Source organism: Notothenia rossii (genome assembly GCF_949606895.1).
Source record: "Notothenia rossii genome assembly, chromosome: 3".
Lineage (NCBI taxonomy): Eukaryota > Metazoa > Chordata > Actinopteri > Perciformes > Nototheniidae > Notothenia > Notothenia rossii.
Window position 1 is genome coordinate 5,246,836 of NC_136901.1, and position 26,054 is coordinate 5,272,889.

General features: G+C 41.7%; 1 protein-coding gene across 3 annotated transcripts in view; it reads right to left on the reverse strand.

Moving 5' to 3' along the window:
* LOC307033727 (semaphorin-5B-like) overlaps nt 1-26,054 on the reverse strand; it is a 30,321-nt gene continuing 4,267 nt past the window's right edge. Inside the window, exons 2-23 of one of the 3 annotated variants that reach the window (XM_079672288.1) lie at nt 24,491-24,528; nt 18,187-18,375; nt 17,409-17,508; nt 17,017-17,062; nt 16,862-16,924; nt 16,672-16,770; nt 16,335-16,548; nt 15,459-15,744; nt 15,246-15,381; nt 14,131-14,338; nt 13,852-14,059; nt 13,329-13,446; nt 12,708-12,892; nt 12,048-12,191; nt 11,661-11,808; nt 10,860-11,085; nt 7,711-7,932; nt 5,699-5,869; nt 5,060-5,209; nt 4,773-4,808; nt 3,369-3,580; nt 1-1,694 (exon numbers count right to left, since the gene is read on the reverse strand). In XM_079672288.1, the coding sequence (XP_079528414.1) occupies nt 1,533-1,694; nt 3,369-3,580; nt 4,773-4,808; nt 5,060-5,209; nt 5,699-5,869; nt 7,711-7,932; nt 10,860-11,085; nt 11,661-11,808; nt 12,048-12,191; nt 12,708-12,892; nt 13,329-13,446; nt 13,852-14,059; nt 14,131-14,338; nt 15,246-15,381; nt 15,459-15,744; nt 16,335-16,548; nt 16,672-16,770; nt 16,862-16,924; nt 17,017-17,062; nt 17,409-17,508; nt 18,187-18,331 (3,279 nt within the window). In that variant the 5' untranslated portion in view covers nt 18,332-18,375; nt 24,491-24,528 and the 3' untranslated portion in view covers nt 1-1,532. Of the gene's footprint in view, nt 1,695-3,368; nt 3,581-4,772; nt 4,809-5,059; nt 5,210-5,698; nt 5,870-7,710; nt 7,933-10,859; nt 11,086-11,660; nt 11,809-12,047; nt 12,192-12,707; nt 12,893-13,328; nt 13,447-13,851; nt 14,060-14,130; nt 14,339-15,245; nt 15,382-15,458; nt 15,745-16,334; nt 16,549-16,671; nt 16,771-16,861; nt 16,925-17,016; nt 17,063-17,408; nt 17,509-18,186; nt 18,376-24,490; nt 24,631-26,054 lie in introns of those variants that run through there. The other 2 variants (XM_079672287.1, XM_079672289.1) reach the window with 2 other exon arrangements.

Below are 26,054 nucleotides of genomic sequence, written 5' to 3' on the forward strand. Positions count from 1 at the left end.
TTGGCACCAAAATTGATTTATTCGTATTTTTTTCTTCATGTTTTTTTTACAGTGCACATTATACAAAAATATAGAGTAGCAAAAGCTCACAGTGTCCAAAAGGCAGTGTTATGTCAAATTCACATCAATCATTTTATAACAGCAGAACGGAGAAGTCCATAAGGATCTTTAAAAAAGTGTTTTAAGTACAAAACACAACCTTTTCTGTCACAGCACGGGGACGCCAAATACATACACACATATTTGTACACTTTATACACACACATGTTCTGTATTTTGTGTAAGAGTGTGGTTTGTTGACGCTACACAACACCTGAATGCATCACTTGGTATTTACAATTTAGAAACACAATGGGATATATATACATGTCGCAGTTTGGAGTGACTTAAATATTAGAAACATGGTCCTGTTTTAGTAGCATATTACTTGTAAAATGATTTTATTTTAAGAGTCAGAATAATTTCCAAGAAGTTTCCTGAAAGTATTTAAATCGCAACATATATTTAACATATATGCAGAATAGACATTTGATGTAAACAAATGTACCTGATAAAGTGTTTCTATTAAAGACAACTCTGTTTTCCATGTCCCGGAAATATGAGTGTGACCGACAACAAATGCCCCAAAATCAATAAAATATGATACCGTGACATCTGTGAACATACGGAAAATAATTAACAGAAAAGTAAACACATCAATTTTTTACAGTGTACAGCACGTACAGTCAGAAATGTCTTCTTCAGTGTCTTTTCCGTTGCTGTTTCTGCTAAATATGAACATTAAAGCAAAAAAAAAGTAATTTCTTTGCTTCTTCGCAACAAATCATTTCAGTTCTCTGGTTTTCATCACAGATATCAGTCTTATGTGTCCAGGGTAAATATTGTACATTATTACTGAGTCCTCTGAACCCACCTGCTGAAAATGAGGGAAAGGGAAAATCCCCAAACTAGCAGATGGGTCTCCTCTCAGTCCGGTGAACATCCAGATAAAAATATCGTTCAGGAAGTCTGGATTCTTCACACTGAGCACAAACAAGGCGGTGAAGTAAGGGGAAAGTTCTGTGAGTGTTGGTTTCATTATCCACAATTATATTTGAAGAATAGGCAAGAACAAAAAGCCCGCCAGCTTTCATGGCAACAGGAGACTTTGTGAGTGTATTTGAAGAATGCAGAAAACTTAAAGGACACTCAAGGTGCGGTCACATTTGCTATGCATTTAGGTCGAGTCCTGCAGAATGTAATATACTTTATACTGTGATTTGTAGAATATTAAACTACGAGCAGCAACTCATGAGGATTTTGTCTCATGTGACCAAACCTTTGAATGGCTTTCAAGGATTTCCTCCACATTGGCAGCTAGAGTTTAGGAAGAAAAGGAGAAAAGGTGTAATTGGTTTAAATGGTGTACGCTCCAAACCTTACTTTCTTTGCATGCTGTACAGTAGCAACTGGTATTTCTATGAGTGAGGAAACACTTCTTGGTGGGGTCTTGTGAGAGGGAAAGAGGGGTGCTTTGTGTTCAGAGCCTCCTCTCAGCTGTGCAGGTAGGTCCTGCAGGGCGAGTCTGGGTGGAAGTCGTACTTGCCCAGGCTGGGGGGGTAGTACGTGGTGGCGAACATGTTGCTGGCGGGCAGCGGGGAGGGGAAGTGGTTGCACGTCTCGTCGTTCACGTGGAGATTGTTCTTGTTTAAGGTCTGTAGGGTGGAGACACAAGGAGAGAGATGTTACACACCTTTCCATATCTGTCAATCGGTTATTATCTGGCTACAGAGCTGGAAGAAGTATGTTTGCTTATGCTAATTAATGCAACTTGTGCCAATTGCCCAACATAATGCAAGTTAGCATCCGGCAGTTTCTATATCCTTTATTTAACAAGGTAAAAGTCTCATTGAGATTCAAATCAAGAGGGCAGCATGATCAAAGTTAGAACAAATGAACACAAACCAATATAGGCAGACGTCGTAAAACACCAATTAAATGGCACATTAACCAGTCAATATTCTAAATGACAGAAACTATTATAAAACATTAAAAACTGGCACTCTATATGCTAACATTTACATTTCTAACATTAAACCTTGGGTTACTTAACATTTCCAGGCTCACAATAGCACTCTGCTGTCAAACAGACTATAACAGTTAGCTAGAGACAGAAATGGCAAAAGTACACACATCCTTTACTCAAGTAGAAGTACAGATATACGCGTGTTAAAAGTAGAAGTACTGACTAAACTTCTTGACTCAAGTCAAAGTAAAGAACTTTGAAATGTACTTCAGTAAAAAGTACCCATAACTAGCAGCTGTTTTAAAGAGTACCTGACCTCCCTTTATATTAATAGAACAATAATGTCATTGTTAGCTAATGAATGTTTCCATGGTGACCAACAGCAACATGACAACGTTTTCATTGGTCCCTCTTCTTTAGAGAAGACCAGGAAATGATGGATACACGGATCGTGTTCAAATCAATAGGCACGCAATGACTCTAAATAATAATGATCACGCCACCAAACACACATTCAGACTAAAGGAACCAGCCTGTTTGGAAAATGAGAGAAGTAGAAAGTACAGGTATTTGGGTTCAACATGTGAGAAGTAGAAAGTACAGGTATTTGAGTTCAACATGTAAGAAGTAGAAAGTACAGGTATTTGTGTTCAACATGTAAGAAGTAGAAAGTACAGGTATTTGAGTTCAACATGTAAGAAGTAGAAAGTACAGGTATTTGTGTTCAAAATGTAAGAAGTAGAAAGTTCAGGTATTTGGGTTCAACATGTAAGAAGTAGAAAGTACAGGTATTTGAGTTCAACATGTGAGAAGTAGAAAGTACAGGTATTTGGGTTCAACATGTAAGAAGTAGAAAGTACAGGTATTTGGGTTCAACATGTAAGAAGTAGAAAGTACAGGTATTTGTGTTCAACATGTAAGAAGTAGAAAGTACAGGTATTTGAGTTCAACATGTAAGAAGTAGAAAGTACAGGTATTTGTGTTCAACATGTAAGAAGTAGAAAGTACAGGTATTTGAGTTCAACATGAGAGAAGTAGAAAGTACAGGTATTTGGGTTCAACATGTAAGAAGTAGAAAGTACAGGTATTTGAGTTCAACATGTGAGAAGTAGAAAGTACAGGTATTTGGGTTCAAAATGTAAGAAGTAGAAAGTACAGGTATTTGGGTTCAAAATGTAAGAAGTAGAAAGTACAGGTATTTGTGTTCAAAATGTAAGAAGTAGAAAGTCAAAAGGGGTCAGAAAAATAAGTAGTGGAGTAAAGTACTGATACCAGAAAAATGTACTTAAGTACAGTAACAAAGTATTTGTACTCCACTAGGCTACCTCCCACCTCTGGCTAGAGATATAACTAATCACCCCACCTTGAACTCCATGGGGATGTACTTCTCGTTCTTTGGCGTGGCGTTGCCCTGCTTGTTGTAGGTCAGGTGGTTGGGGGTGCTGGGGTGGATGACGGCGGACTCTGCGGACGCTCGGTTCAGTTGGTAGCAGTAGCTGTAGGCCAGAGCCGAGAGCAACGCCGCCGCAAAGAAACTGGCTGAGCCCACGGCGACTAACTGGAACAAAGTGAAGGCTGGAGACAGAGGGAGGGGAAGAAGAGAGAGTGAGACTAAGGCTGTTCATAGGGGACCATGACTATACACTGCAGATCTCTTTGGTAAAACCAGTCGTTTTTAGGGAAACATTTGGCCTGCTGGTGACTCTAGACAAACCTTTTGTAATAAGGCGGATCCAGCCTGCAACAAAAATCTGACAGTTATCAAAGAAAAATGTTCAGTGGGTTTACTAAATGATAAGAATCCCAACAGGCTGGAAACAGAGCGGCAGGAAGAGAGGAAGAGAGGAGGAGACTAAGGCAGTTCCTATCAGCTTTTATATTACTTGTGTACAGCAGAAGTGGACATGTATATATTTACTCTATAATGATATGTAACAGAGATACGCTGGTAATTTCCATATTTGGATAAAAGCTTTTTCTGCAAATGTGCATGTAGGAGCCATATGTTAAAATGTATAATTTTATATATTATGTGTGTACTGTAAATAGATATATTTGAACATTGTAATCCTTTGTTATTAGTATAACTATATCATTTATTTAAACCAGCCGTCATTTGTTTAAGTAAAGAGTCAACCAAACTTTCACTTTTCATATTTTTGTTGGAGTCAAGCTTATTGCTACTTGTGGACACATCAATTTTGGGATTAGACGGGACTACAGTGTATATGAAAGATTACTCTTACAGTTAATTGATAATCAAAATAGCTTTAATAATATGAATTGATAATAGTAGACTTGCTATATTACTAATATGCAACCTCCTCAAATACTCATACCTTACCACACCAAGAATAACAACAGTGAGGTGAGTAAATGATCATATCTCTATCCTTGGACTTCCTCCATCGTTACAGGACTGGATGCCACTTTCTAACTTTGCTTAAAGACCAACCAACAACTTTTTCCAGTAATCTGTCACATTGGGAAAAAGCCACAAACAAAATCAATGTGCTACAGACAGTGTGGGAGACATCAGGTGACGAAGAAAGCCAATAACTCTGAAACTTTGCAACAAAAACTTGGTGTTCAGTGGCAGCAATTTAACTGAAGTGGTATTGATTCACTGGGGACGCGGCAGGAGTGTGTGTGTGTGTGTGTGTGTGTGTGTGTGTGTGTGTGTGTGTGTGTGTGTGTGTGTGTGTGTGTGTGTGTGAGAGAGATGGGAACAAAGTGCTTTTGTGAGTAACTGCTTGATTGTACTCACTTCCACAGCTCTGCTCCTCCTGCCCAGGTAGAATAACTGGAGAGAGACAGAGAGAAATCGATGCAGTGAAGTTTAATCACCGCAGCTCCAAAAGATCAAACAACATAAATGATTAACAGTTCATTTTTTCTCAATGTGCTCTCCATTAATTCATCTTTTTTAGTTTCTACACAGAGGGAACAAGCATTTACAGCGTGTGATTAAAGTTTGGAAGGATTTTACAGCTCATATCAGCAGCAGTTTTTAAACACTTAGTGGTTTTATTAACAGGAAGAACATGTTCTCACCGGGGACTTCGTGAGGCTGGCAGGGCCGGGCCTGGGTGATGTTCCCCTGGCAGAGACCGCCCTCGAGCCCCTGGTCATCCCCACAGTGACGGGTGCGATGCTGCAGACCCTCGTCATCACAGTCCCCCCAAACCGTCCACTCACCCCAATCTGAAGAGCAAAGAGAAAAATCTCACTGGTCCCCGGCTTGAGCTTAAATCTCAGGATCCATGTATCTGTGATCCTCTCCAGAATGGAAGGAGTCATCACATACAGAGCATCAACTAGTTCCTGAACAGTGTCCTTCACATGCTGATATCCAAGAGAGGGAGTTACACAGTCACAAGATGGAGGAATAGAAAGCAGTATTCAATGTTTACTTCAGATTAGCTCCACGTCAGAAATGATCATGCTTGTCATATGTCTCTCTCCATAGAGGCTGAATCATCATGTTAATCACATAGCTATCATATGCCTCAAACAGTCCTGATGCTCTTCTAGATAATCACACATCCTGTCATGTTCACAGCTACAGTTGGGAAGCCTTTGTTATCATGTTACTCTCATATTGGAAGAGGACATTCAGTATTTCAGGCTATAAATTGTTTTTGTGTTTATATACTGTATATATATTTTTGTTGCTGCTTTAAGCTGATTTACCTTCACAGGTGTGTGTGTTGCAGAGCGCCTCTTCAGTGTGCAGGCCGATGCAGATGTCTCCTCCGCTGGCAGGGGGGGGGTTGCTGCAGGTCCGAGTCCGCTGGTAGTGCCCCCCCCCACAGCTGGCCGAGCACTGGGACCAGGACGACCAGCAGGACCAGGACCCACTCACTGCAACACACATATTATCCACTTTATTTATGTAATGTGCACACACACATACAATGTTCACTTTTGAAAGAACATCCATAACATTCATCTGTTTGCAACTTACATATCAATATTATAATTACTTGTATATAGACTATTCTGCACTATTTCTACTATGTTCTATTTTAGTGTATTTACTTGCACTATTTGATCTGTTTTATTGTGTTGCACTGTTGGAGGAGTCTGTGACTTAAGATTTTCATTGACATATCTACCCTGTAGCTATGTACGAATGACAATAAAAGCCATAGGTGAGGGTAGGAACGAAAATGGCCCGGTAGACAGAGAGCTGGCTCCCTTTTTGTCTACCGGGCCATTTTCCTTCCTTCCCTCACCTATGGTCATGAAGGATGGGTCATGACCGAAAGAACGAGATCACGGGGTCAAGCGGTCGAGATGGGTTTTCTCCGCAGGGTGGCTGGCGTCTCCCTTAGGGATAAGGTGAGAAGTTCAGTCATCCGGGAGGGACTCGGAGTTGAACCGCTCCTCCTTCGCGTCGAAAGGAGCCAGTTGAGGTGGTTCGGGCACCTAGTAAGTATGCCACCTGGGCGCCTCCCTAGGGAGGTGTTCCAGGCACGTCCACCTGGGAGGAGACCAAGGGGTAGACCTAGAACCAGGTGGAGGGATTATATCTCTTCTCTGGCCTGGGGGCGCCTTGGGACCCCCCAGTCAGAGCTGGTTGATGTGGCCAGGGAAAAGAAAGTTTGGGGCTCTCTGCTGGAACTGCTACCTCCGAGACCCGACCACGGATAAGCGGGAGAAGATGGATGGATGGATGGACAATAAAAGCCTTGAATCCTGTGCAATAAACACTCATGTGCAATTCACGCTCAATTTTTTCTTTCAGTCTTTTTTCAATCTGTAAACAGTATCAGCTACTTCTATATTAATAACATGTGCTGACTTTTGAATCTGACCCATACTGTTGCTGTTGTAATACCGTACATTACTCCGTTGTGGGACAAATAAAGGAATTCTGTTTTTGATATTCTAACCGTAACCAGAGACATGCAGCTTAGCACAAGTTCAACCAGGAAGACCGTCTTCCTCAGCAGAGCTAACAAAATAATAAAGCACAGCTCTCACCCAGGTCACAGACTGTTCTCTCTCCTGCCTTCTGGGAGGAGAGACAGGAGCTTCAAGTCACGGACAGACTCAAAAACTGTTTCTACCCCTGGGCCGTCAGGCTGCTCAACCACCTCACATAATATATCAACCGTAACCATTCTCACACATACACACACCTTTTAATGCACTTTATATACTATTTTTATATCAATATTTGTAACTATTTATTCCCCCGTATGATTGTTTATGTTGTCTGTCCTATTGCCGTGTTTTTTAGTGTTATGTATTTGTTTGTATTTTTTGCACACCGGGACAGAGTTGCACCCTGAATCTCGTTATACTCGTTGTGTATAATGACAATAAAAGGCTTTAACTTTTTAACTTTCAGTCATTCATTCAAATATTCCCAGCTTACTACTCTCTCTCCTCTCAATCAGTGATCGGGGGCGTCACTCCCCAGCTAAACCTATCACTTCGCTCTATTCCCACAAGCCTATCATCACCCTTTAAATCTGCTCTCTCCCCTCCTGACAGCTGTCATTTCAGGCAACTCAACGCAGCCCTCCGCCCCCCCCTTCCACCTTCCTTTCTTCCAAATCCAGGGTCAAGCTTAAACCACTACTCTTCAGACCTCCACCCTCCCGAATGATATTCCAGCACAACGGGGTCTAATCGCCAAACACCATTACATCGTTACATAAAAAAACTGTCTCTCCTGATTTAATTCCTGTTACCTGGGCAGGGCTCGGTGTTACAGTCCTGATACTCCACAGGCGATCCCACGCAGGCGCTGGGGTTGGTCCGGCCCTCTGATGTGGAGCAGCTTCGTTTCCGGGTCCTGAAGCCTCTGGAACACGGCTGAGAACAGCTGGACCACGTTTCCCACAATCCCCAGCGCACACCTTGGGGCTGAGAGGGAGTTCGCCCGCTAGTCTTCACCAAGTCTTCAACCAGAGCTGGAAACACACGGAAAAAAACATTGTATTTGCTTTATTAGAATCACAAATGCATTTTTTTGTTTTGTTATTCTGTATTTATTTGGGGTCACATTATATTAAAAGTACAGTTTTGCAAATCATATATTTTTAGAGACCCGAAAATGAATAAATCCCGAACAAAATTTGTCAAATAAAATAAAAACTGAAAAAATACACAGGCGTTGTTTGAAATGACAAATATCTACACATGTCCATTTGTTTCTTAAATATGTGTTACTGTCTTAAAAGCCTAAATCCTTAATGCCTAACATAAGTTTAGCAATCATCAAGAGGTGTCACAAAAGAAACATCATATTTATTACATATTTGATGTTGATTAGATTTTGATTTGGCCGATATCACATTTTAAATTATTGTTTATTTTTGGATTTGAACATTTCTTTAATTAACAACTTCATAAATGACAGGTTTGACATTGCAGACGCTCTTGTGTTAAAGGGGAAAAATGGTTTTGATGGTAAAATGAATGATTGTGTAAATCCTCTGGAGTCGTGAGAAAATCTAAAGTTCTACATTCAATGAGTTTTCCAAACCTCGCCATGCAGACATCCTGTTATGAAACATTAATTAGTGAGGTGTAAACTGGGCCATGTTGAAAAATGAACCAGTTTTCACCATCCACAAAGAGAAATGATTTACATATAACTGAGGAGCACTTCCTGAGGCTTTCCATGGGGACAGCTGAGATATTTCAGGATGAGACAGAAACCTAAGATGAAAGAATGAAGTTACATTTTCCCCGTGTAAGCTTTACCTATTCTGGAGTAAAGCCCTCACCTGAGATGACTGAATAGCTTTGTTGTTATACAAGAAGGATTGTATAAAAGAGAGGCTAGCTGTGTTTTTTTGAGATCGTGTCCACCAGCAGCACTTTTAAACGCCCATGCAGATTCAAGTCCATACACAGACGGGTCTCTAGAGTTACAACATGTGCTTATAGGATGGTATAATCCCAAAGTAAGTCACAGTATCACTCGCTCAGCATCGTTGAAACCCCAGAGCTTTTGTGACTTTTGCCGTCTCCTGGAATATTTTTGAATTCTTATTTTATATAATAATAATTCATTTATTTTATATAATAATAATTCATTTATTTTATATAATAATAATAATAATTCATTTATTTTATATAGGCGCCTTTCAAGGCTCTCAAGGTCGACGTACAAACACATAAAAAACAAGATACACAATACATCACCAGCATAAGAGACATAAACCAGACAATGCAGTATATAACAAATCAAATAAATGAAACAGAGGATGTGTGATGGATAATGATCAGGGTGGATATGCGAGTGGGAAGACATGTGTTTTGAGGCGTGATTTGAAAATGGGGAGAGAGTCAGTGTTGCGGATGTCAGGTGGGAGAGAGTTCCAGAGGTGGGGTGCAGAGAGGCTCTAGACCCCATGGTGGTTAAACGGAAGGGGGGTGCAGTGAAGGTGGAGGGAAGCAGAAGACCTGAGAGTGCGGATGGGTGTGTTGATGTGCAGGAGGTCGGAGAGGTACAGAGGAGTGAGGTTGTATACATTCTTATTTTGGTGTAGTTTAATTATCTTAAATAATGCGTACACACAACATTTATTGTCTGTCATTTTTTCCCGGGTAATTGTAGGTTTTCTTAATTGTTTTTTTGTGCACAGCAGGGTCTCAGGACAGGGGGTTTCATACACACTGTAAAGCCACCTGTGACACATGTGCAATTTGTGAAATTGGCTTAAATAAATAGAAGTTGATTAGATTTGATGATCCCCAGGTTAAAGTGGCTTCAGGCTTTTTACCTGCAGCAGGTAATGACCACACCAGCTGTGTTTCCATGGTAATAAGCAAGAACCCCTGCTGGGAACTGACAAAGGAGGAAAAAACATGGCTACATTTGAGATTTTCTAACAACAGCAGAGAAAAGTGGTGGAGTTTTAAAGCTGCAGTTTCCTGTTCCCAGCATCAGAGATGAAAGTACACACATCCTTTACTCAAGTAGAAGTACAGATACTTGTGTTCAAAAATACTCTGGTGAAAGTAGAAGTACTGACTAAACTTCTTTACTCAAGTAAAAGTAAAGAACTTTGAAATGTACTTAAGTAAAAAGTACCCATAACTAGCAGCTGTTTTAAAGAGTACCTGACCTCCCTTTATATTAATAGAACAATAATGTCATTGTTAGCTAATGAATGTTTCCATGGTGACCAACGGCAACATGACAACGTTTTCATTGGTCCCTCTTCTTTAGAGAAGACCAAGAAATGATGGATACACGGATCGTGTTCAAATCAATAGGCACACAATGACTCTAAATAATAATGATCACCCCACACATTCAAACTAAATGAACCAGCCTGTTTGGAAAATGAGAGAAGTAGAAAGTACAGGTATTTGTGTTCAACATGTAAGAAGTAGAAAGTACAGGTATTTGAGTTCAACATGTAAGAAGTAGAAAGTACAGGTATTTGTGTTCAAAATGTGAGAAGTAGAAAGTACAGGTATTTGAGTTCAACATGTAAGAAGTAGAAAGTACAGGTATTTGGGTTCAAAATGTAAGAAGTAGAAAGTACAGGTATTTGAGTTCAACATGTAAGAAGTAGAAAGTACAGGTATTTGAGTTCAACATGTAAGAAGTAGAAAGTACAGGTATTTGTGTTCAAAATGTAAGAAGTAGAAAGTAAAGGTATTTGGGTTCAAAATGTAAGAAGTAGAAAGTACAGGTATTTGTGTTCAACATGTAAGAAGTAGAAAGTACAGGTATTTGTGTTCAACATGTAAGAAGTCAAAGTAAAAAGTCGTCAGAAAAATAAGTAGTGGAGTAAAGTACTGATACCAGAAACATGTACTTAAGTACAGTAACAAAGTATTTGTACTCCACTACCTCCCACCTCTGGCCTGTACTCACAGTCCGTCTGGCAGGCTCCGGACCCGTCGTTGGGGCAGAACCGGGTCTCCAGCTTCTTCTTGCCCAGCTGCAGCTGCTGGGGGTCGGGCAGCAGCGCGCGGCAGGTGTACCTGAACCTCTGCTCCTGCCGCGCCCCTTCCTGACTCACGTTCACCGGCATCCAGGGGGTCCAGGGGGTGTTACGCCGCACCTCAGGACACGCCTCCAGGTTACAAGCCTTATACTCCTGCACAATAACCATATTGATGTGAAATATATCATACAGTACCCCTTCTGAAAGAACAAACATAACATTAATCTGTTTGCAACTCATATATGTCATTCCAATTACTGTATATAGACTATTCTGCACAGTTTCTATTATATTATATTTTATTTGTATTTACTTGCATTATTTTATCTGTTATATTGTGTTGCACTGTTGGAGGAGCCTGTGACCTCAGATTTTCATTGTCATAACTACACTGCAGCTGTGTACGAATGACAATAAAATCCTTGACACCTTCACTGATGTGCTTTGTTTTCCTTGTACATTGTATTATATTGTATGTACTGGCAATTTTTCACATATCCTTGTTTGGACAAAAACCTCAATGAACAATCATCCTTGTGAAGATCTGGAATTAAGGTAATGGAGGGTTGGGTGGGCGGGATGCAATGCTATTGAATGTATATTTCTTCTGATTTTGAAATCTCAATAAAAAGCGTTAAACAAAAAAAGCCTTGAAACCTTGAACACTCTTTCTCCATTCTTAATAGTTCGAGCTTATGAGTTTGTCAGATTTAAAATTCCTACAGTACCATTGAACATCCAGGACAGCTGTTGCCGTTCTCACAGGTTCTGGTTCTGGAGTGGACCCCCCCTCCACACTCAGCGCTGCAGTGAGCCCAGGGGCCCCACGCCGTCCACGACACCGGCAGGGGACACGGCTTCTTCTCATTGCACAGCCTTAAAAACACAAACACTGACGTCATCACTATCCACAGTCAGAATATTTGGGGAAGGGACAATGCACATCAATTAACAGAAACACTTAAGTCCATAATTTAAATGTGCCAGATTCAAGATTCAAAGGTTTTATTGTCATATGCAAAAAGCTACAGTGTAGAAATGGCAATGAAATTCTTCTACCTGTCAATGACTACATCGCTACCTCCTTGGGAAGACACAGATGTATTGTTTCTCACCTCTCCTCTCGCCCCTGGCCCACACACACTCGCCCCTCGTGTCGAGGCGATGGGTTGTTGCAGGAGCGCTGCCTCACTTCAAACCCGATCCCACAGCTGCTGCTGCACTGACCCCACGAGGACCAGGGGGTCCAGCCGCCATTCCTGAGGAGCAGAGGGGGAATCTGTGGGCCTTTTGGCAATATCTGATTCAATATCTGACTCAATATCTGATTCAATATCTGACTCAATATCTGACTCAATATCTGACTCAATATCTGACTTAATATCAGACTCAATATCTAACTCAATATCTGACTCAATATCTGACTCAATATCTGACTCAATATCTGACTTAATATCAGACTCAATATCTAACTCAATATCTGACTCAATATCTGACTCAATATCTGACTCAATATCTGACTTAATATCAGACTCAATATCTAACTCAATATCTGACTCAATATCTGACTCAATATCTGACTCAATATCTGGACTCAATATCTGACTCAATATCTGGACTCAATATCTGACTCAATATCTGGACTCAATATCTGTCTGTCTGTCTGTCTGTCTGTCTACTTTTACAATAAAAGACCAAGGCTGTATTGAGAAAGCTGAGGGTCTCTGATGAAGATGATTCCTTGTTTGATTAATGTTCATAAAGAGAGACTGTACCTGGAGCAGTTTGCCACCTGGATGGTCGGTCCTTTACACTCGACGCCGCCACACCGGGCCAAAGGTCCGTCACACGAGCGAGACCGACAAACACAGCTGCTGACGGATCCCTCGCCATCATCGTGGTTACAAGGCTGCCACGGCGCCCACGTACCAAAACCTCCGTCCTGGGTCAGGTTCCTCACCTCCAGAGAGGAGATAGAGGATGGATTAAAGTCACCCTTTAATTCACTTTTTAATTATTTGTAGTTAAAGTAAGTTACGAGACAAGTGCATTTACAAGTAAAGACAAATAACAAATTACAAAATATACATGGAGACAAAAAAACTTTGTGTGTGTGTGTGTGTGTGTGTGTGTGCGCGCGTGCGTGCGTGCGTGTGTCTGTAAAAAATAGAGTAATAAATGACAACATTATAATTAAAAAGATATGAGTAAAAATATATAATGGTCATGTATCCTATGGGTGTGTGTGTGTGTGTGTGTGTGTGTGTGTGTGTGTGTGTGTGTGTGTGTGTGTGTGTGTGTGTGTGTGTGTGTGTGTGTGTGTGTGTGTGTGTGTGTGTGTGTGTGTGTGTGTGTGTGTGTGTGTGTGTGTGTGTGTGTGTGTATGTGTGTCTTACTGGGCACTGGGTGATGTTTTGGGTCCACTGGTTCATGTTGGAGCTCCCCTCGATGGTGGTGCAGCGTTTCTGTTTGAGGTCCCAGCCGCAGTACGGGTCCCGAGCTTCCAAGCAGTGACTGATATAAGATATGTAGTCGGTTAAAGTGTTGCAGCTGCAGAAATATCAAGTTTCCCATCACTTCTGTCTTGTTTTTAAATAATGTTCTGTTTATGTATTGGAAGACCTCTATAGGGCTGTCAGATAGACTGATACCGAGGCGTCACACAGTATTTTAAAAGGTTTTCAACATATTGAAGTAGCACCCACAGACTATAAAATGCCTGGTAACGTCTGCTGTTAGATTTGTCAAAATATGGACTGACATTTTAAAAGTAGTTTGGGCTCTTAACAATCATCTCTCTCACCTTTTTGGACTTGGCCACCCACACATTCTTGTCTCTTTAATGATGCTATGATCATCAACCTTTTTATCAAGTATTTTTGAGTTTGAAGCTGCAGTTTGAGTCTTTTTGGCTCTTACACTTCACTTGGATAGCTGGAGCAGCGCTCTAACGGGATCTTCACCAGTCTGTCGTCCAGCCCAACAATCAGAGACCTGTCAGTGTGGAGGATTTGCAGGCTCTTGATTGGTCCGATCTTCCCCGGGGGGAGGAGCCTGAGTTCCTCCAGGTAGCAGCCTTGGAGACTTTTATTGGATGTGGAGAGAGTCTTCAGGATGGTGCCGTATTCTGATTAAAGATAGACAAGTTATAGGATGAAATGATCTTTACTAAATGTCTTTATTGTTTTTTTTGCTCACCTGTTCCGATGTACATGACGTGGTAGAGGCTTTCTCGGCCCTGCACGATGTCCACCACCAGCTTGGAGAAGCGCAGGTTGTCCTGAGTGAGCAGAGGGTTGACGGTGAGCGGCTGCACCACGTCGTTCATGAGGTAGAGCCGCTGGGCGTCCTGCAGGCTGCGCTCCGTCAGGTTGCCCCCCGGGCCGCCCTCCTCCAGCGTCCCACACTGAGGGATTAGTGAGACGTGTTTTCAAAACATCATTAATGGGGGGGAAACTTCTGAAGCAATTGGAAACAGGACTCAGAGAGACACGAGGAGAGCTGGAGCTTTGATGGCAAACACTGACGGTTTATTTGGAGTTACGGCCGGAGAACTGACGAGACAGGTGGTGTGTCACGAGATGACACAGCGGTTACCAAACCAATTCTGAAGAACTCTTTCTGCAGCTCGAGGTTTTAACTAGTTCAGAGGGTAATAAACAACATTCTTCATCAGTGAGACTAAACATTATGGACCCTGAATCTAACTAGAGCTCTCATCCATAGGAAAGAATGTGAGTCAGGGATCCTTCGTCCCTGAACAGTAAACGACCTCATGGCGGCTTGTGCTCTGTCATAGACTGGCAACAACAATGCGCCCAAGCTGCTCCTCCTTAAGAGAGATAGCAGCAATACCCAAGGCCGTAGACCTGTGCCATGGGAAAGGAGACAGTGAGAGGAGAACATGATGAACTGTGTCGAAGGTTGAATACCTAAGCAAATTATTCCCTAAAAATGAGTCTGCAGGTTTCGCCTGAACAAAACCCTCCTGCTTATATAACTGGTTAGTCTGTTTCCAACCTAGGAGCACGAGCTGCAAAATACCTTTGTGAAGGTCAGAGGTGGAAGAAGTATTCCAATGTTGTACTTAAGTAAAAGTAGAAATACCTAAATGTAGGGATACTCTGTTACTTAAGTAAAAGTCCTAGGATGGAGCTGAGCTATTCTCACCAAAATATACTCTCTATTTTCACACATCAAGATAAAATGCCACCATTTCTTGGAGGGAAGGCTCACATTTGAACAGCTATCAACACCACGTTGTCAGAGAAAAATGCATATGTGGATCCAGGTTGTTCAAATATGTGAGTTACCTGAAAGTTGGGTATGGGGTTTGGGGTTGAGAGCCAGGCGGTGCGGGGGTTCTCCTGGTAACGAAACGGCCCGTTGAAGGCCTGAGTGACGGCGCTCAGGTTGAAGGCGCAGACGGCAGAAGCTGATATGCTGTTCCTAAAGGGGAGAAGAGGGGGATTCAGTGTATGAAAAAACCTAACCTAAATGATGTTTTATAATCCCAGATTACTCACACATTGGTGGTGAAGATCCCGTAGATCAGGTCCTGCTCTGGGAGGTAGAAGGTGCTCTGCAGCTCGTTGTAGTAAAACGGGATTTCTCCAGAGCGAGAGCAGTTGAGTCGGGCTTTCATGAAGGTGGTCCACGTGTCCTCTAACAGGAAACGACCCCCCATGTCGTTCTTACAGACCCGAGCCACGCGGGAAAACACGACCTTCCCACAGTCGTTCTCCACCGCCGTTTCTCTCAGGAAGAAATAGGTGAACCGACCGATCTCATAAACCGACACGAAGTGAGGCTCTGAAACACACAAGGGAGGAGGAAACAAGGATGTAGTCCAGCAGTTAAAAAGTACACATCCTTCACTCGAGTAGAGGTACAGATACTCGTGTTTAAACATACTGAATTCTTTACTCACAAAAAAGTACAGAAGTATGGGCTTTGAAATGTACTTAAGTTAAAAGTATGCATAACTAGCAACTGCTCTATTGAACATCTCGCTCATATATGGCCATGGGTGATTAGGAATGTCTCTGTTTTCAGTTGTGTCGAACTTTACCTGTATCTACATCTTCATACAGGTATTTAGGAAAATTGTAAAGAGTAAAAGTTTGTCAGAAACATAAATAGTGGAGTAAAGTACTGATACCAGAATAAGTACAATGCAATAAGAAAGTATTTGTACGTCACTACTTCCCACCTCTGTGTCTAATTAGTTCAAATAAGATACGATATACTTTAATGGTCAGATCGACTCTGAAATGTGACTTGCATGACAGCAGCTCCATGTGTAACATCAACACAGTCAGATATCAAGACACAATACATGAAAAACAAACATTTAACATAACAGCACCATCACTGAGATCAGGACATATCAGTTGTTTTACCGTTGAGCCATTTGGAGTTGTACTGAGCGCTGCGTAGAGGCGGCATGTTCCCGAGGCTCCTGTAGATGACGGGGTCGCGTCCCGAGAAGTCGATCACCGTGGCGGCGTACAGCTCGCCTCGCTCCGTCACCATGGCGGTGGAGTTGTGCCGCGGGTCGTACGGACAGCGGGCGACACCGTTCACCGTGTCCAACACCGCACTGACGTTACCCACCTGGCAGAGGAGTAAACACAGGGGTAAACACAATGACTGCACCATGTGTTTTCCTACCTCAATGCAGCAGCTGGTTTGCAGTAATGTCCCTACAGTAGAGAAATCTGAATCTTTTGTACCAACCTGCCTGGTCATGCAGACGGGGGTGAAAGCATTAGTGCCGCAAGTGAAGAGCGTCATCCCGCTGATCAACAAAACCCGGACGTAGTTCTGACACTCGTCCTGCAGAAAAGCACACACCATGATTAGTCATAAATAAAAATGGACAAATTCTGAATAAAGACTTCTGTATCATGAGACACACAACACACACCTCTGATTTCCCTTTGCTCTGACATGAGCGCTTTGTGTCTTCATCCGGTGCCCATTCTGTCGCCTGAGGGACAAAAATAAATTAATATTTTGCACATCTTTACGGAGCAAGACAATCCATACTACTAACACATGCTGTGGACACGTTGATGTTACCTGTATGAGCGAGACGTTGCTCAAACTCAGTGTGAAGAGGAAGTTTCTGTAAAAAGAGATTTCATATTAGAGGTGAAGCACAAACACTGCAAAGGAAATTATAAGCTAGTTTAATAAATGTATATGGTCAAATGTCATTATGAAAATATATTTTACAACATTGTTTAATAGCAACATATGATGACGTCATGCTGTTAACGTTTAAAGTAGTTTTTCTGCAAAGACATTGTGGAACTGGCTCCTAGTTTATATCAGAAGAACAGAAAGTCTACACATGAACACGTTTCTTTTTGTAGCTCTGGGTTTGGCTTATTTAAAGCTAATGCATGAATCAAGCAATTCTGAGTTTTTTTCCTTATGTTTGATTGCACTGATATAATGTCGTGTGTCACCTGGCTCCCACAATCAGCTGGTTCCTGCTCAGGTCCACAGCCAGCTGAGAGTAATCCTTCACTCCTGGATGGGAGAACTCGAACATCCACGGCCTCAACGCTGCACGGAGAAAACACATCTGGATGAGGAGACATTTCCTGAAGTGCGTGGGAACCATCTCCACCGAATGGTACCTGGCTCACAGCCTCTTGTAAGCCCTCAGTGTCTTTACTGATGTGTCACCTTTCTCTCCTGTGAATCCCCTGATCCTGCAGCAGCCTTTCATCTCAGGAAAAGTCTTTACACACCGAGAAGATTTGTTTTTTTTAATAGGCCGAAGAAAGCATTAGAGCGTTAGGAGTCTTGTGGCAATTATGAATCAAGCTGAGACATCGAAGAGATGTGATTAACTATTCATGGGTGAGTAGAGGTGGATATTGATATTTGTTCCGTAGCACTTACTCCTCTTAATGAGCTCTTTGTAGTAAAAAGAGATTTGTATTTGATGTTTAATTTGATTCACAATATAGATATTCTAAAAGGAACAAATAGTCCAATGTCCTTAGTTTGATTCCTTAGTTTGAGTCCTTCATTTTTATCGATTTCTTTCCGACTGCTGCTATAAAACAAAGCTCGTTAAAGATACAAAAATACAGACAACCAATGATTGTCTTTGAGTTGGATATCTGATGTGAAGGCTAAGACTTTTGCCTTGTGTTGCTATAAGTGGATAGAAGTAAAGGGAGGAAAGAGCTTAGTATAAGTCCAGTTAAAGCACATGTATCCTGATGCTCTGACCTTGGTGAGAGACGACAGGATGCTCCTTCCTGCTGCACTCTGCTGGCTTCATGCTGGGCTGCTGGGACAGACAGACGGACGCACAGACGACCAGCAGCAGGCCACAGGGGGAGAGGGACCGCACCCCCCACCCTGACTCACCCATAGCTACAACCACATCCAGTCTTCTTTCAGGTCCTCAGGAAACACCTGATGGAGCACAGGAGACATCGGTTAAAACAATCCCGATTTAAAATGCATTCATTGTGGGATCATTTCAGTCTACTGTGCTCTAGAGGAAGGTTATGGCATAAAAAGCAGTGTGTATAACATCATGGAGTTCTTTAAAATACTCAAAAGGTTATATCAACAGACGCCTCTATAAATAAGTCTAGTGACCCATACAAACGTAAACACCAGCAGTAGATACGAATTTCCATATACAGTATTTTGCACTTCTTCACATACTTCCTCGCTCGTCTATCCATCTAAATTAGTTTTGTGTGCCCCCCCCGACCCAGAGGAGTTTCTGTCCGTCTGCTCTCAGTGTCAGCAGGACTCGGTCATGGCTAATTCGCCTCAAAAGGCCCGAGCCGACAATCTCTCTAATGCAGACTCTCAGACAGAGGGTGCCATCACCAGAGATCTGTGTGACTGAGGAGAGCTTTTCAGAATCGGGGCTGAACCGTGAGCCACATGAAGAGTCTTTGTGTCGACATCAAAACCCATTTATGTACATTAAATCTGATGATGATGATGACAGGAGGCTCAGGGGTCATAGTAAAGTCCCTTTTTACACCATTTGGTCAAACAACATTTAGTAAAAAGCTGAGAAAGCAATCTTAGAAAGATCGCTCGACGATGCCAAATAACTCCAACAGGTCAAAGACAGCTGGCAAATGGAGCTCTTTTCCCCACTGTGCGAACACACACAGGAAAAAGGGAGGATGCCTACGCTACTGATAAAGCATGAAACAATATTAGATAAAAACATGCCAGGTCAGTTTGTTCTGGGAGGGAAAACAAGGCAATGCTTGATAAGGTTGTGGACAAACTAAAGAAAGCCTCAGAGTTATGGTATTAGAGAACACTTTTGACTATGAAGCAGACCATACCACTTTAAAGAACGTGATACAAGCAGATGACATTTGCTTTTCAAATCTGAAAAGGGGGAACTTTGTTCATATAAAAGTCTCTTATTATCAGATGAACTTGTTTAAAGCATAACATACCCACCACATACTCTATTTTAAACGTATTGCACCATTTATTGCATAAAACCAAGTTATCTTGAACTTCAGTTGAGCAGATTTTTCCAGCTTCTCGCTCTCCTTTCCCCCTCAGACCGGTTTCCCTGCAGAACGGAGGCGCTGAATGTCTGCCTGTCTGAGTGTTTGTGCAGGCAGAGGTTTTTCAACCTGCTGGGTCTGACATTGCTGCTTAATGAGGCGACAGCAGCGAGCCTCCACCGCTGGCCTCGCCTTTGTTATGTGTCCGCGCTCGTCTCACGGTGAAAAGACAGGCCAGCGAGAGGCCTGGTGCTCTGGGACGTTTTATTAAGTACAATGAGCGGGGGGCAGCACCACATGTCACTCAGATTCTCCAGGGGGCAGGAGGAAATGTTCAGATGCAGATTCTCACTTTGGATTCCAATGATTTCCAAAGATGTAAAGGCCTTATTTGTCTTTATAGCGTAGTTTTTGCAATGAAAATCTCAAAAAGTGCCAGAATCCTACGATACACTTAACGTAAAAGTGAAAGACATAACATTAATATGATTTGTGCAGTAGACAAAATTGTTTGAGTAAGTTGCAGGAATATGAACATTGTGTCCATGTAAAATAAAACAAGACAAAAAAAGCATGTCAAATGAAATACTGTAGGGTAGAATAAATACTGTTTACTGTAGTAATATATAAATATGTGGACATAAACAAACAGATGTACCCCTACTGTAACTCTGCTCGGGTTTTGAGCATTTAAGAATCAAAATAAAGCCGAGATTTTCCTGCTTTTGGAGCAAAACCCGTAGGAAAAGTAGACGGGAAAACATCTAAGCCTGAGTTCCTGGAACCATGTCAGAACATTCATTCATGTCGCTGCCCGTGTTGGAAAAACACCATTAAGCTTTAACAACCTGCGAGGAGATTAGACGTACAGAGTGGCTGATTCATGTGACCTGTGTGTGTTTTGGACTGTGGGAGGAAAAGCACAGGAACACGGAGCGAACATGTGACCTGCACACAGAGCAGGATGTTAACCCTCTTACCGCCACCGTGCAGAAAGTTTCACTGAGTCAATAAAGCAGAAATTATGACATGTTTAGTTCAGCAGTTGTGTTTGCCTTGTGATTAATATCCCTCACTACTAGTGTGTGTCATTACTCACGGGGGGCACTTAAAGTCGCTCAGATACACAGAAAGAAATAAGGTGCTGAAAGTTTGTTACACTTTTAGATTAGTTTTAGATTAAATGCCAACAATTAAACATCTTTTGGGAGTTTTCCCTTTCCTGTAGTGTGTTATATAGGTTTGTGTGCATGTAGATGGTTAAAATCCACAAGTTATTATGATATATACAGAACATAAACAATTATGAAACCTGGAAATGAGCATAATAGGTTGCCATTTAATTCTACTATTAGGATTGCATTTGTTATAAACAGATAAATACCACATCATGTTTCCCCTAGGTTTACTGCTTTGGGGGGGTGCTGCCTGAGCGGGGGGGGGGAGCTGTGGAGTCAAAAACACCAAACTCACACATTAAAATGAAAGCGTTTAGTTTATTAAATAAAAGAGCACATGTTCAATATGAAAAGTGACAGTAGTTATAGATTATTTGCAATTTGGAGCTATATATATTCAAAAAGAATATATCATAAAAAAAAATATTATTTTATTTTTTGAAACACCTTGAATTTCAGGGGGGACGCGGGGCTCCGTTGGCGAGGCGCAGCGCCCCTCCAAGACAATGGTAGGGGAAACACTGCACACTATACTGGAGCCACCTGGAGCAATGGTAACAATGCCTTCTTTTAATTGTCTTCTGGAAAATATAGAACCAACTCACACTCAAAGTGATTTGACCAAAGCGATGGTCATAAAGTGCCTTCGTGTCATTAACTGTGTCCCTACTCTGCAGAAGTGTCTGTTTTCCATCACTTCTGCAGACTCACTGCTCACTTTAAAACCTATGCCCATACATAGATAGTTTACCGTCACTCTTTCTTCACTTTGACATTTATCACTTGCATGTGATTTGTTGCAGGGGCGTCAGTTAAAGAAAATGCGAGGCCTGTATAGGAGAACTGTTCCTGCTCTGCATATCCATCAAATGGCCCTCTCTGCAGAAATATAGTTTATTAGAATGTTTTGATCGTTTCTCTCAAAAGTTCTTCTTCAAATTCAACTTTTTTATTATAGGAGATAACAGGTTTTACACTTTAGAGTGGTTTTGTTGTGTGACTGCATGCACTCTTAAGATTTTAAAGCATGCTTACAGAATAAAAGCAACATGGAATTTGAGACTTTTTTTTGTGAGGCTCCCTTTTTCTATTTCAAGAACTTTCTATTCAAGCACTCTTGGCTTTGTCTTCTGACGAACTGAAGAACGTTGCAGTCTTTCAGGAGCCAAAGCGATGGCCCTCCCACGGTGAGTGTGTCACTCCGATACCTTTAACCCACACTGCTTATTTATGAATGAGCTGATTCGATGGAGAGTAAAGCATGGGTGAAGCTCTTTTGTGACCATGTGACCACTGAGCTTACTACAGGGCAGCCACACTGACACTGTGAAGGTGCTGCTTCTCCTTCTGTCACCATGAGTAAAATCTCTTCAGTCGTTTCATACAAAACAGCTTTTGTGGGGAATAACGAGTCGTGATCTGACGACAATCGGTGCACAAAGCCCTGGAAACCGCTTAATAACACGTCCAGCGGGATTACACCGGCTACAAACTGCACATGCTGAGCCTCTGGTGTTAAGTGAGCGTCATTAAAATCCAGACAAATCCTCTTTGCCGGGGTGATATATGACAGGGAAATTAATTACACGTAATTATTCCCTCATTCAGACGCATTGTAACGTGTTCCTCCATGGCACCCAAAATAAAAGGAGGGGGTCCAGCGTTTGACCTTTATATATCAGCCTCTTGTCTAAACTCTCGTGTACTTGGACTTCATCCAAAAATCATTAAAGAAACAGTGAACCCCCCCCCGTCCTGTCTCCTACTCTGAAGAACCTTGGATTCCTTTCTCCACTTCCTCCTTAAATAACTCACACAACAACATCTTCTACTAAAATCTCTGTAGCAGCAGCAGCAGCTCCTGCTTTCACCTTTAAAGTATTAATATTAACGCAGCAGTTCATTCAGGGCAAAGGGACACTGAGAGGGCATCCAAAGTCTTTCCATCAAAATATTCAGAGAGGACCATTTCCGAGGCAGTGTTCTCAGCTCCTTCCTACCGGGGTGAATGGCCTCTCTGTGCAACCTGCCAACTATCTGCCAATGGCTGCTCTCTTTTACAAGTGAATAGACTGAGTTTAGACACAGTTAAAAAGACACACTAACGTGCCATGGCTGCGCCACAATGGCCGCTCGGGTAATTTGCCAAACCTAATGATGCCGGTTTGGCCCCGGCTAGAGGAGGTAGAGAGCAGGAATCCTAAAGAGGCATGCAGCTGCAGAAATCCCTCTCCTCCTATCTCCTGCTCTCATCTCGTCTCCCTCTGCGCTCTTATCATCAGCTGCATTTATTCTGCTTTCTGCACGGAGACACAACTGGGGCGAAGAAGCAAATGCATGGCTTCTGCACTCCCTGGAAACTTGGGTGATATTAAATACAGCAACTTGCAATTAGCTTAGCTTGTTTGGTTTGAGCTCTGCCCCCAAGTGGACACACAATTCAAGCTGCATTCATCACAACACTGATGTAAAGTTCTGAGTCAAATAATGCTTCTCCTAAAACTTGAATGAACAATACTCAAAGTTAATAAATAAGGTTTAGCCTCTAAATATGAAATGTTACTATTTGTTCTCTGTTTTATATCAGATGAAAGTGAATATCTTTGGGTTTTGGACGAACAAAAGAAGACATGTAACCTTGGACACTAAGAAATCAGACTTAAAACTGCAGACAACAGCTGCTCTGATCTTAAACTGATGCTTGCTTTCCTGCACAGAGCCTACAAACCGTCTACTGTCATCACATGACTGATGCTCCATGTTTAGGTCATGTGATGACAACTGAGACATCTCCATGACAACCATGCAAACTCCATATGGCGAGAAAGGCCAAGAAAAAAATTATATAAGTTCAAAAATGTTCCCAAGGCTGATAAATGTAACATCTGAGAGGCTTTAAAAACAGTAAACATGATAAGCTTCACAAATGTTGTTTGATGCATAGCACTTTTTTTTTATTAATAAGCTATTCATATTTAAATGTGTGTTTTGTCATGGTTTTTAACTCCCTCAGCTGTGATCTAAATCTCTCCTCACATTTATTAAAAGTGTGTCTTCAAGTGTATTTTCTGCTCAGTAGTTCAATGATTAATCCATCACAGCTAATTGGTGCGGTTGTCATGGAGAAGGCTCCCATGAAATGAAGTCCTAAGCATATGTGTGAAAAATATTTGGATGCCAGACATGATTAATATTTTCAGCAATGGCTCATCACACCCCACCCTCCATAGAAATAACCCAAAAATAATTACAGATTTGTAAGTCAGCCTTGATTAACTGTGAGGAGAGCCAGCCCTTATTTGGGGGAAACAAAGAGAATAATTACAAATGTTTGAATATAAATTGCCAGGTAGTAATCAGAAATGTTCATCAGTATCCCAACGTGCAACATGTGGCTGGACAATTTCTCATCTATATAATAGTGAGGTTAAAGTCATTCAGACATCATTTTAGGATCCAGACTGAGGCTATTGATTCTCCGTCTCCCCTCGGCTTTCCTCTCCCCAAACCATCCCCATGACAGTTTCAGCACTCGGATGGAACAAAGGAAATATCCCATACACATTACCTGAGCCCCCCTCCCACCCCCCTAATGTTAACACATGTCTATTCACGCTACATGTAGTCTCCAGAGACAGAGAAGAGGATGGGATTCAAAAGAGGGCGGGGAGAGGTTGAGGGTCACGTTATACAGATCATTAAAGGAGAAATTATTATTATTAGAAGCAGCCACACAAAAAAGTGGGCGACTTAGACACAAAGACAGAAAGGACAGCACAAAAGAATAAGTAATTGCAACCTCCACATGGCTTTTATACGCGCATTAACACACACAGATATGCAAGGAAATAAACTCACTTGTTCACCATCACCAAACTGATCCAAAGCAGCAGATCCTTCACATGGTGAGAGGGAGAGGCATGAGAAACAAGAGAAGTTGTTACACATCGACACACAGTGGCACGCTGACCAGAGTGTGTGTGTGTAGGGAGATGCAGGGGGGAGTAAAGGGGTGTGTGTGATGCAGGGGGGGAGAGCAAAGCATTCCTGTTTGTGCAGAGCAAACTTAACTCTGAATAGAGAGGGATGTCTGCCCTGTGCGAGGGTGTGCTTCTGTATTGTTTTGCTTGTTAGATAAGATTTTGGGAGAGAAATTCGGTCATTAAGTTTGTAATTGATCAAAACTGCCCAAAAAATATTGAAATGTATTTAAAATGTCAAAAGATCTCCTTCAAGACACCTTGGAGTCAATTTGCACTGGACACATAGACAGCTTGTGTCCTTACATTGAAGTTTTAAATGTGACTGTATTTCATTGTTTCAAAATACCCACTTGCAGAATTACCCTCATTAATTTATGATGCGTTTTGCACAGTAGTCAGATCAGGATATCTTGGATAAAAGCCCTTTTTTGTTCCAATTCAACGGCTTTTTGAGCAACCTATTGGCCTCTAGTTAAGTGCATACGAGGGGATCTGAGGTCACTCCTGAATCGTTTGGATACAAAGTGAGTCTTGGTGTTCGTCGAGCGCAGCTGCGGTCTCATCAACGTGCAAATGAACGAGGAGGCAGAGTCAATAACAAACGCAATCAGCTCAGACAAACATTTTGTTTGCAGAAAACCCAGTCCTGCTGGCCATCCCAGATGACTGGAGGGCAGCAGAAAAGTGTTTACTGGAAAATGTAATTGAATTTGACCAATCAATGAGAAAAAACGTAGGCTATTTGATGAGTTTAACGTACTTAGGCTCTTAGAGTTCATTTAAATACTACTTTATAACTTCACAGATACATTATTTTCCTTTTCGGTTTGTTTGTTGAGTGATATTTACTTCAGGATGCAAACACAGTAGGTGGCATGCTGACATTGTGCCATCACTGAATGCAGCATTCACAGTAAGAAGCTAAACTAAACGCCAGGAAAAGGAAGGATCAGGTTTAGCCTTTATTTATATTTACAACAAAGTAGAGAGCTATTTTAGATTTCCTAAATAACAAAGCTTCACTTCAGATTCTGTGTCAAAGTAGTCGAAAAATGATGGGGTTTTATCACAGATACACTTGTACCCAAGGTCAAAACTGAACTGCCGAAGAAAAATGTAAACGTTTTTCAAAAATGCCCTCCGGATTGTACATCTGAATTAATATTTTTACAATCGACTTGGAAAAGAGAGCTTTTATAAAACAATAAGGTAAGCCTGGCCAAGGACGGAGATATGTTCGCATTATCCGTTTAAACTCATGTTATAATATTGCTTAAAGGTCAACTGTTGGTTTATTCAACATGTATTGTACTCTTACTGGTTGGTTGCTTTTAATCCAACTTCTGATTGGTTTGTGTGTACTATTCATGTGTCTGTTGTTAATTGTGTTTACCTATGTCTCATGCTTTTGGCTGAGGTTACTCATGCAGCACATATTG